Raw genomic sequence first — 12,500 nt, 5'->3', positions numbered from 1 at the left:
CCAGTCCCCTTGCCTTATAGGGAATGTGGTGGCCCTTCTTCTGGAGCCAAAAGGAGCGCCAAAAGGAGCGACGATCAGATCAGCCCATCGTAATAAAGCCTAACCAATGGCCCTATCATACGGCAACCAATTTGCCTTCGGGGCTCCTGGTGCTGGTGTGCTTGAACGTTAGATTACAACACGGACTGCCAGCAGACCGCGAGCGAACGAGCGAAAACATGGCCCTCCCGTTCGCATTCAGGTGTACGCCTTGACGATGCTGTTGTTGAACGGCGTTTGGTCAATCTTTTGACCGCAGTGGCATGCGGCCAAGCAAACAAGCGAATGGCGCTGGCGCTGGCGCTGGCGTTCGGAACGAAAGTTGATCATCGTCCCGGTCGCTGGCCACCGGCATTCCTTCTCGTACGACGCCCGTCCGTACGTACGCGGACTCCCCTTTCACGGTCCTGGATCCTTGTGCTCGTAATGGCCATTGGGTCCATTGGGCCCCCCCCCCCAAGCCCATCGAGTGGTCATCATCAGCATCTTCTGTTCGTTCACGGCCGATTCATCGTTCTCACAACTTCTTCCTTCTTCCCTCGACTATCTTGCGATCGAAGCAGAACAACAAAGAGGCCCCGGAGTGGCCCGGACAGACCAGGGGCCCCAATCCAGAGGTCCATCATTATTCCACGCACGCGAACTCATCGGCAGCGGCGAATGCGAATGTCTGCTCTGTTGGGAGTTGGCACCGAGGGACTTGAGACGGAGCCAGAGAGTGACCCCACCCCCTCTTTGGGGTCTGGATACCAACATTCGACTGCCGCCGTCTTCTGAACGGGCAATTTGAAAGCATTAGCATCCGAAAACGTTGCCGATACCTAATGAAATGGCGGCGCGGTTGGCGCAAAAAAGAAGCCCCTCGTCGGAATGGGGTATGTTGTTGCTGTCCGCCCCAAGAAGCTAACTGTAAACTCGTGCTCGTGCTACTTATTTGAAGCACGCTAATTTATAGCACTTCACCCCCTCCCCCCGTCCTTTCTCTCTGTGGATTGGGCAGAATGTGGTCTACTTGTGAACTGACATGCCCGCGCGCTACGTGCCGCATCATGCTGCCACAGGTGATATGCTTATGTTGTTGTCTGCAAAATGATTGGTTGTCGAAGGTATCAACGCGAGAAGCGAGTCTTCGTGCGTCTCGCGGGTCAAAAGAAGAGCCAGCACAGTTCTGCAGCCATTCCAAGGAAACACACGATGATCAGCGAGAGCATAACATACCGCTGGCCCTGCGGGTCTGGCAGAATCGCTTAATTCGCTGTTCGTCGATCAACGGCGTGTACGTCTGCGACACACAAACCGCGAATGAAGGGTAAAAAGTTCGAGCGAGCTAAAAACGTGAAAAACCTGTTTCCGACCCGCCGGGGCCAGCCAAACCAACCTGTTCTTTAGCAGCTCCCGGCAACCGTGGCCCTCCGTTTTTGGGGTCCGCGTCCGTCCAAAGCTCCGCTCATTTGGTCATTGCAACCGCGCTGCAACCGGTGGGGGGGGGGGGGGGGGGGGGGTTCGTTACTGTTTCGCTTCGTGGTTTCGCTTTTCACTAACGCCGCGAACGCGTATCGCTGTTTTCCGATTCCGATGAGCAACCTTCACGTCCATGGCCTACTACTGGTTGTAGCATCCCGCGCCTGCTGAGGTGGCCCTTCGCGCTCACTCAATAGATGTCATCCAGGCGACCCTTTCGACGATGGTGTCACCACCGTGAAGCCGGTGGCCTGTGGTTCATTAATTAGGCGAACGCAGCACCGGTCAGTGGTTGCCCCGATAGGGCCTTGGTGAGGCAATCGAGACACCGTCAAAGCCCTTCTCCATCCGGGGCACCCCTAAGTCAACGAGTGCCTAAAGTCTCGACCACCAGCCACTCATCGATAAATCACCATTTATTTCGAACCACGACGCAGTCTCCAGCGCAGACACTGGCCTGAAGGGGTGATGAATTCGTGCTCGAAACTGATCAGTTTGCTGGACTGGACAATGGACGACGCGACGTCAGGATATCGTGCCCCCCGTCGGGAGTGACGAGGGGCAGCTTTGCCGCTAAAAATCCCGTTGACAGCCGTCCATCAGCAAAACCATCGTCGTCGTTGTCGTCGCTGTCAACCGTTAACGATGCTAGTAAGGGTATTCTCCTACTTACCTAGAGCTAGCGCGCACTAGCGCTTATGGAAACTTGCTCAGAACATGCCATGGGCATGGGTATTGGGGGGTGGTAGGAGGCCACCGAACGAATCGGGACTTTGAACCTGATTCCGCTGCCCTGCGCTGTTCTTCCGTGATGGACCCCACCAGATCCAGGAGGAATGCGACGTTTGCGCGCTTCAGATGGTCGTTGAACTGGCTGGCTGACTGATGATGGAACTTCTTGGCCTCCCCCTCCCCCGCACGGGATCACGAATTCACGAACGCAACAAGTCGTGGCCATTCACAGCCCTATGACTCACTGTGGATCGTGAAGTCATCTGAACCGGCATCAAGCATTAAGTGCATCAGCTGCGCGCCATGCGCCATTAAAGCTTCCCTCGTTTCCCGTTTCTCTCTGTGTATATTCTAGGTTCGTCGTCCTCGGCTCGGCTGTTTGGAATATTTGTTTCGTCATTTATCAAACACCGCTTAAGAGGGGAGGGCTCTCTCTCTCTCTTTCGTATCGCGAAGATAAGGGCGAACCGTGATACAGCTGCAAAAGGTGCATGGTGGTGTGTGATCTCATCAACCTTTCTCCAAACGACCGATAGCGACGGAGTGCTTAATGGTTTGCCCAGATGGAGAGCGCAACTCCATTGTACCTCGACCAACGCCACTTTGCAGGACCTTTGGAGGACAGTGGTTCCCGTTCCCGTACCCTGCGCTTGTGCCAACCAACCAAGATGCATCAACAGACCTCCTGCTGATTATTTGCAACCTTCTGTGTGACGAATGCGACGGCGTTCCGTTCCATCCAGTCATCGCGTTCGTCGTCATCGTGGCCAACAACAATGAGCTCATGAAACGCGAGCCAAGGAGGCCCTCAGCCCCGCGGCACTGATGATGGAAGGAGCAGCTCGGGGAAGATCGATCGAACCGACCACCGACCGGTGGTTCGTCGACGATCGTCTGCACGCCTTTGCCACGATGATGATGATGATGGATGTTTGGATCGGCATGATGGACCACGAGATGATGCTGATGCTGATGATGATGATGATGCACTTTCTTCGTTCGCTTGTTTGCTTGGGGGACTCGGGACTTTCGTTTGAAGTTGTGCGATTCACGCACCGAAAATGCCCGCGGGACAACCTGTACCGTCGTCTGTCTGTTGGTGAGCCTTCAACCAACCAACCAACCAACCCCAACAATGCGTTAGCCGTGAGCATTCGTTTCGAAATCAAAAAGAAAAGATGAGATCCGAGATGACCACAAGGGGATGACGGCCCTTTGCTCCGCGCTCTTCACGCGCACACGCGGCCATAACTCTTCGTCTTTGTACCGAAACGAGACACGACACACGAGGCGGGCACGATGCACAGGTGTAGCGCGGACTCTCATCGCGATCATGATCACACGGTCCAAGTCCAAGTGAGTTCAGTCGATCGGTTGGATGCGGATCGTATCTCATCGCATCCCATCGCAAACCGCACACTGCAGTACACGGCGGGGCGGTTGCACAGAAAATGGGGAAACGATAACCTACAGCCCCCTTGGTGGTCGATAATTTACGAAAAATCCCAACGCCATCTTTGTTCCAGCGCAGGAATGACCGCCGCCGATGACCGATTAATCCGAACGCGGAGCGGAGAAGACGGATGGACGGATGGACTCTTGGACCATACACCACCACACCACACAGCCCACAACGTTGGCCGTTGGCGTAAACATAAATATTGAAACGGCACAGATTCCTCCGAAAAAAACCGATGATGTTCCTTGGCTTCCAGCTGCAGCATGGGACGTTTGTCGTTGTTGCTTCCGCTTTTCCGATGTTAATTTATGGCCATTCCTTCTCCGCCGACTGAACGCTGCCCCATCTAGGTCAGGTGGCCTTTTTGGTGGGTCTTTTTCGTTGCCATATCCATGAGGGACGGGTGAAATGCGCTAGCGGGAAGCACTGATACTGAACGTGAATCAATTTAACCATCGTGGCTGATCATCGGGTGTTGTGACACGACGATCCAGCCGGGGAAGATGGAACAATGGAAAATGATAAAGTATACGCGATAACGCGCGCAAAACACGAGAAGATTACCGCTCGAGTGTCCGATGCATCGGTTTACAAGAACTGTCTACCATTTTTCTGATCTACACCTTGAAACTCGAGGAAAACTGATCATTGGAACTTGTTTGCGGTCTTTGGACACTTCGGATTGTGCGATCTTCACCGGAGATCCATCAAGTCCGTACAAGATCGGCCATCCCCGGCCAGTCAGTCACAGACTTTCTTCCCTCACCCCCCTTTTCCCGGCTTGGCTTGATTGGCTGGCTGGTTAGTTTCACTTTCCCGGGGCTACCCGGCTATTCCATTCCGTTCCGTTCCGTTCCGTATCCTTCCCTCTCCCCCGCACCACGATCGATTGTCTTCCACCGAACACCGAAAGTCGTCGCCTCACGTCCCGCCACCATTCGTAGCAGCGCTTTAATTGTGTTTGAAATGGCAGTGGCAATTAGCCGTCTCCGGGACGCGTTTAAAATGCGATAATTATCGGTGCGTCACGTCGGTTCTGAACCAAACAAAACCAGCTCCGGAACACCATCACACAGAGCGACACACAGAGCGACAATTGGAATTGCGGATCAGGAAGGTGATGTGATGGATGGGATGGTTCGCTGGCTTTCGCCAACGGTACACCGAGCTGGCGGGCGCGCGCGCGCACACACTTTCAATTCGCGACGGTCATCATTTCGCCGTCGAGTGAACGGAATGGGCGAAGAAGATTTTGATCTTGACCGCTACGCTACTACGGTCACGGTGGGTTGCTGCTGCAGCAGGTGAAATGGAGTTAGCATAATGGAAATTACAACCGGAGAAAGGGCCACCACCACCACCACCACCAACGAGCACAAACGACGAGCGTAGCTACCAGGGGACCCACCAAGCGTAGGCTACTGTGTCCATCACATTGACGAGGCTCTATACGTAGCAACCCGTTTTGTGATGGGGCATGTCTTGCAGTAAGGGTCGCCCGATTCATCTGTTTTGTCAGCTTATAATGCCCAATCATGCCGCATGCCGATATGCGCGATAAGCAGCAGCATGCAGCTACCATTCGCGCAAACTTATCGCCCCACCAAACCCTGCCAGGATACACAAATCCTTCTTCACAGTGCTGGATCCCGGCTGGGGCTGGAGGAATCGAAATTAGGTCAAAAGTTTATAATCTCTCTGTCTTTCCGCGGACACAGAGGGAAAGAGGAAAACGAAACGTTAATTCATTTTTTTCGTTGGCAACACACCAGCAGCCGGTGCACAAACGCACTGACCCTCCCTGGCGGTCGATGAATCCGATGCAAATCTCGGTACCAGGTCAGGTCCAACAGGCAGGAAAGGATTCCACAGCCAACCAATCCCGTGTGGTTCACCTGAGATCGTGTTGCGCCGCGTGCCGTGGATGGTAAAACCTGTTCCCGTGAGTCCCTACACATCACCTCGCACAGCTTGTGGTCCGGCCACAGTGATGCATTGTAGTGGGACAACGTTCCGACGATCGCAGAAAGGGAGAATAGTGTAAGCCGCAGATTTGCATAACATGCCCCTTTCGCGGTGTATACGGATTGAACATTCAACCCGACGGAACGGCACTTGACATTCGCACGGAGTGTCGAACGCGCGGTCAAAAGGTCCTCCCCTGAAACGGTAAATTGTTGCGAGGATCGAGCGAGCTTACAGGACGGACACGACGTCCAATGTCTCCATCCAGTTGTCACGGAGTTCTACCCTTCCAAGTCGCTTATTGCGCTCTATATAAACTCAATTTTGACACCTCACTCCAGTGCCAGCAGGACTAGGAACGAAAAAAATGACCCAAGATGTTCAAACGGCGTGTTGCGGACAAAGACCGACGAGATCCTGTGTTTGATGAGGCAATAAATTCATTCTCGATGGCCATTCTTATTCCGCCGCCGGCTGTGGAGTGACCATTTTCGGACCAGCGGTATCGCTGACAAGTTAACGCTTCTGAATTGAGATGCTCCTGAGCTTCCTGAAGTCTAGAGCGGGCGCTGGGGCGGGAGTTCCATAAAAAACCGAGCAGCCAAACAGCATCAGTATTGTGCAGCGTCGAACAGCCAGCGCGCGCCTGGAATTCACAACTCGCGAGCTGCCAATTCTGGTCAATTTCGAAACGATCGATTCTGTGCTCGTCGATCGACAGTCACAAAGCAACGTGGCTTCCGGGTACGCTACATGGACCCCCCCCCCCCCTCCCCCCCCTATATGCACACCGATCACCGATGGTCGGAGGTGTGAAAACCAGAAACCTGTGGGAAGGACGGCCAATTTCGAAGTCCACCGTCGATACCAGATAGTCAGACAGCCACTGGTCTACCCCCATTAATCACTCTTGCCCCATTTGGTGCGACCCCATCGTAATAAAAGCACCAGAACAGCGGTGGACCTGCCGCCACCCGCAAGAGATTAGTGCGCTTGTGCAATCCCCACCGCCCCTTGGCAGACTGCTGACACACGGTGGACACACCACCTACACCACCAGGACACTGTGCTGCACTGAATATGAAACCGAAACCCGGGGGGAACGGTAGTAGTTCCCGAGTGCAATCTCGTGGCTGTCGAAATGATTAGAAGGACGGCGAAATGGACCGCAATGGATATCCCATCGGCTAGACGAGATGATTAATCGTCGTGGTCGTGGTGGTCACTATGCGTGATCATGACACGCGATCGAGCCGCCGCCTGTGTACGTTATGTTGCGGTACCCGCGATCGCGAACGGGTAATGTCGAGCCGATCGTGTGTGGGTATGACCCGGGGGCTTATCCCTACGGTTGTTCACGACGCTGTGTCGCCCACTTGCCTAGGCCCCCCTGAGGGGAAGCTGGTGAGAGCCCTTTTTGGAGGAACTTCTTGTGCCAAGACTCCAACGCGCAAAACTGTTCTGTTCTGTCACACATCACAGTACAACTCCCGATCGCACGCACGTACGAACGATCGACGACGACGACGACGACGACGACGACACGGCATCGACATCAAGAACAGAAGGTTTGAACACGCCTTCCGTTGCCCATTCTTTCTTGACGTCACTACCCTGCTGTCGCTCCATCCACTTCCTTATTAGCCGCGATCATAGACGGAGCTACCAGCGCAGCATCATGTTCCTTTTCTCTCTCGCGCTCTCTCTTTCTCTCTCCTCCCTGATCGTTCGTTGTTCCGTTGGCCTTGAGGCCAAACCCGCGGTGGGGCCACTTCTCAAAACCGTTCAACAACGTTCTAGCTCGTCCCACTCGTCCCCTCCCTGCTCTCCCGCCAATTCTGCACGCAATCAACCAACCATCCCGTGTGTTCGGTGATTTCGTTTAAATGAATTCAATTAGCTGGCGCAGTAGAAGATTGGCGGCAGTCACAAGGTGGCGCCACTGCTCCCAGGGGGGGATCGGATGCCGATATTCGCCAAAAATTAATTGCCAAATCGCAGCGAACAAGAGAGAAGAGGGAAATAGCTGTTTTTTGCTGCTATCCCTGGTGCTGCTGCTGCTGCTGCTGCCGTGTTTAGCCAAAAATTATGATCGCTAATGTGTTGCGCGCACGTTCCGCGTTGTGCTTCACGTTGCGTTTCCAGTGGCCGATTGGAAGCAAGAGATAAGCGTAACAGAAGCACAAATGTGTTTTGTTTTTGTGCTTCCATTTTTTTTCTCTCCCCCCCCCCCCCCCCCCTTGGCTGACTCTCCGAATAATTCTAAACCGGCTGAGGAAGCTTCGAGGTCCCGAGTGGTGTTCTGTGTAGCGGTATCAGCGATGGCCAGACCGTATTAAGGTCGCCGATTTTAACTGAGAAGGCCTAGTCTGGCCTCACAAATACACCAGCGAAAAGCATGACACTTTTGGAGGCGATTTAGCATTTAATCAATCAGCGACCGCAGATGACTCAATGCGCGGTCGTTCTAGAATGTGCACGACGCAATCCCTTATCAGTGGCGTCAAATGGGAATGATGAATGCCACCAGCGGGTTGAATTCAGTTCGCCAAAGTTCGCCGCATGGAGCGATAAGCCCATTATTCGGTCGTAAGATCGAACGATCGCTCCCCTTCGGTGTGCGTTGCAGGAGAAATCGAAGAAGAAAAAAAACAGTTGTCGGACTACTTACACTGACTGGAACCAGCGGAATGCGAATCTCACGGCCACGGGGAGGGGTCATGTCCGAACAGTGGAAGTAATTGGGAGATAGTTGAAGGAGAAAACGAATCGAAATGGTACCCCCGAAAAGCTTTTCACCGGCGGCATGCCACGCCACGGAATGAGGGGAGAAGATGGCACCGATTAAAGCATACGTGGACGTACCCCGTGTGCTTTGGAGCTCTTCAACGATGGAGTTTACGATAGTTCCCTCTTTTCAATTTGCCACGACACACGCCACACGTCCCTCCGAGCATCCAAACATCTTGGGCTTTCTGGTACGGAGATAAGTTAAACAAAAAAATCTATTTCGGTGAGCATCCAAGTGGACCTAAACAACTCAAATTAACTTCTTGGAGTGCACACGGCGGCGCAGAGTGCATGCTTCAAAATGGGAACCGATTGCTACCAAGAGACTCTTCGGGAGTGCACTACGGGAACCGTTTCCCGGGTGTGTACTGGTGGTGCACACTCCTCCTCCCAATTCGTGCAGCTTGTTAGTCGTTGTCGGATTCTGGAACCAAATGAAAACCCTCCATTTGCCTGTGCCGCTTGCATACTGTGTTCCCATATCGTCCTCCGTCCTCGTGGTAAAAAAGGGGCCTCTCTTATCCATCCCATGGATTGCTCGCCCGCTGCAGCGCAATCTATTTACTTTTGACCCACTCGGTCCCTCGGAGGGGAACCCGGTGGAATGTGGAGTCTCTCGTGGAGCGTAGCGTTTATCTTAAAAGGGAAGTCAATCTTGAGCGCTAGCTGGCGGAGCCCTTTAAGGGCCCGAAAGTTTCACTTCCTTGGAGCGCCCGCGCCCGCTCGCGTTTACTCCCGGGCGCAATAGTGCCCTATAGGTAAGAAACCCAAGCCACCCAAGATAAGCCCAAACTGTGCCCGGCTCAGTACCAGATGGCTTCCGAACACTCCAAACCATCCAGCGAGACCAGCAAGATCAAAGTGTTCTCATTGTTTTACGGCCCGGCCTGGGCGGCCTGTGTAACGTTGCGGCTGCCGTGCCACTTAAATGTCAATACCGCTGGCCACGACGATGCTCACGGCGACCGGCAGCTGCGCCGTCACCTTCGCGATGCACCCCGCAACCCTCAACGTGACATCACATCAATCCCGCGTTCAACCAACAACTGCATTCCACCAAAAAGGCAGTCCAAAGGGGGGGGGGGGGGGGGGGGCGGAGTGGCGGTTAAATTTTCTCCAAAATAACGGTCGCTGTTGGAAAAAGCGGCCAATGAAAACACTCGACCGATGCGTAGTGTGTTTATATTTGCGCAAGAAATAAACGGAACTACCGTGCCCCCCCGGGGGGAGGCGGTGGGCAAGAAGCTAAATGAGATGTCTACCAGAGGCTCCGGGTGGAAAGAAAGCAGCACCAGGCACCGTTTGACTTTCCGTTGTCCCGACAACAGTAGAGTCTGGCAGCTTTGCAGCTGGCTGCCTCGGCGGTGGCTTACTAGTTACCCGTCCGCCTTCAGGCGCAAATGCCTTCATCGCAGTGGCTAGCAAACGGAATCATAAACATTAGGATGATGATCGCTGCGTACGCGCAGCATCCTTGGCTGGCTGGTTGGCTGATTGATGACCAGCGGTGCACCACGTGTTACCTTCGATGACTTCCCGGTGATCGGTGTAGCATTAACCATTGGCCACCCCTTTTTTTTGGTTGAGAAAGTTTTTTTTTTTGGTAGCCACAATTATTAAACTGGCCGTGCAGTGCTGACCACACGTTGCTCTCTTATGTTGGCCACAGGTTAGGTGCAAAGGAAGTGGAGATTTTTCACGTAAATTTACGAAACAATGTTACGAAATTTATGGTGCATTTATACAACAGTTTGGCTGAATGGATGAATTCTTTTATTCCTTTAGAGCACCATGCATTTTACCAAAAGTTATGTTGCAGTTTTATGATAAAATATAAATATGAGAAAGCACATTTTCGAAACAGAAATCACTCTTATGTGTGCCATGTTTGGAACATTCTCTGCAGCTTTTTTATCAGTTTTAATCGTAGTAATCACTTTAGCACCACCACTATCACTAGGCAATGCATTATCCAAAGAATTCCGCTACATTATCAACATCTGGGCCAGTGGTTTCTCATAAATTGCTTCAACCTTCTTCCCATCCAGTTAATTTGAAATTTCAGTCTTTTTTGAGAAATCCAAGTAAAATATTCACTTTCAATCGCCTAACTAACTCTGCTTGGAGTACTAGATGAACTTTCGTATCTATTGCAGAAATTTGATTTGGGTTTCTTTTTGTATCAGTTACCATACAGAACAGTCCAGCTTGTTGTAATTAAACAGTTCGACTAATAAAGTTTAAAAACAATAGCATCAAATACTTGTATTAAATTTCTCCATAGCACAACAATGAGCCAAAAATTTTAGCTACTCTAACCGTACAAAATCAAGGCAATCCGATTCGATCTACAACCCTTTTGCGCCTGTGGCTGTGCATAAATTCATAATACCAAACATAATGTTGCTCCGTCGATGCTTTAGATGATTCAACAGCTTTACAAAGTTAACGAACTCCCGGCCAAAGAGAGCGGTGCACGAAAAAGGGCCCCTCTACCATCTACAATCTTTGCCCCGTAAAAATCCATTTGATTCGGTGCCGATCGGCATGTTCCGGGCGGACCTCGGGCCAAAAAACCCAACGTGGGCGAAAGAGAAAGCCTATTGGAAAGAGGCGGGAGGGACGGAGCGAACGAGCGTGCCTCCTTCTCCTCCTACTCTTTGGCGTTGTTGCGATCAAGAACGAAAGGAAGCCCATTTCAATGGCCAACCGAAAAGGCCACCCGCCTTAGGCCGTACAGAACAGAAAGAGCACATTAAAAACCGAATAGTGAGAAGAAACATCAGAACGAAGACAACGGCAACGACGACGGGGGTCTTGCACCGAGCCCACACTCTCCCGGGCGGGACTCCCGCTAGGTTTTCGTTGCCGCACTTTGGCTGGCCATGAAAATGGAGTCTATATGGTGGCAATGGGTCAGGTTTGAGCCCGGCACCCCGCACTATGATTGCCCGTTCGCTTATCTTTGGTTTAAATGTACTCGGACTCGGGATGGGCCTCAGGATCTGTGCAACACTTTACGCTTGACCCCTGCGCTTGAGGGTAAAATTAGCCGGCCGTTCCGCCGAGGATGTCTTACCTTTCGTGTGTGACATGTTGTGATGCTGCTGTTCGGCCGTTGCTCCGGGCACCATCATCACCATCAGCGCAATCCAGCAACAGCAGCAGCACCACCAGCAACCGATCGCCGACAGCAACAGCAGCCGGCCAGGGTTGCTACTGCCGCTGGTGGTGGTAACGGTGGTTGCCATGATCTTCGGTTGACGGAGTGACGTCACAGGACCTTTGCCCACCGCACCACACTCACTATCTCACTCGCCAGCCACTCGATGCTTCTTCTGCAAACGCCCGGTTCCCGGTTCCCGGTTCTCCCGGACCGCGATCCCCCGCCTTATCACCCGCGTCACCGCCGCTTCTCGTTGCTTCGACCACTGATGATAACGCACTGCTAATCGCTAATTGCTGATCGCGTTCCGATCGATCGTTCCAGACTCCAGCACAGACAATCCGTCCGCGGTTTCGTTGCGTGAAGGGACACAACGATCACAACAACGGCCAGCAAACTATGTCGGTGTGCCGGGGGTTGAGATTTGATTTTTCTCAGCGCTCAGCATGAAGATCGAGCAAGGGAATTCAATTAAATTGGGGTTCTTTCCCGCCCACTTTGTTTTCTTCTCCGTTGGCACTCTCGATCTCGATCACGCTTTCACTGATGAGATGGGAAAGGGTGGAAGATGCTGAGGAAGTAGAAGAGCTTTTCCGGGTTTTTTTTTTTTTTGATAATTTCCTAGCCTCGCACTGCTCCGTACGAGCCACCCGTTAATAATCAGCTTCCTTCACACAATTCGATCCACGCTTTGCTATCCACACTTTATACGGCACTTCTTCGGCCCGAACCGGGAGCGCCTGCGCGTTAGATTGGGCACCGATTTCCACGAATTCCCAGCAACTGCCCCGCGGGTCCAGGGGAAACCCGTTGTTAATTAGAACACTGCACCTTTTCGACGGCACCGCACACAACTCCCCAACCTCACTTATGAGCTTCGTATCGCCT

The 12,500-nt window shown here is 52.7% G+C and overlaps 1 protein-coding gene across 1 annotated transcript in view; it reads right to left on the bottom strand.

The window, feature by feature from the left end:
• LOC126577994 (uncharacterized) overlaps nucleotides 1–12,500 on the bottom strand; it is a 34,935-nt gene that overhangs the window by 21,846 nt on the left and 589 nt on the right. Inside the window, exon 1 of the mRNA XM_050240139.1 lies at nucleotides 11,526–12,500. This exon is cut by the window's right edge and continues 589 nt beyond it. Coding sequence (XP_050096096.1) covers nucleotides 11,526–11,697 — 172 coding nt within the window. The 5' untranslated portion in view covers nucleotides 11,698–12,500. The remainder of the gene's footprint in view (nucleotides 1–11,525) is intronic.

Source organism: Anopheles aquasalis, chromosome 2 (genome assembly GCF_943734665.1).
Source record: "Anopheles aquasalis chromosome 2, idAnoAquaMG_Q_19, whole genome shotgun sequence".
In the NCBI taxonomy this organism is placed as follows: Eukaryota; Metazoa; Arthropoda; class Insecta; order Diptera; family Culicidae; genus Anopheles; species Anopheles aquasalis.
This window is presented reverse-complemented; position numbering and strand designations above follow the sequence as displayed.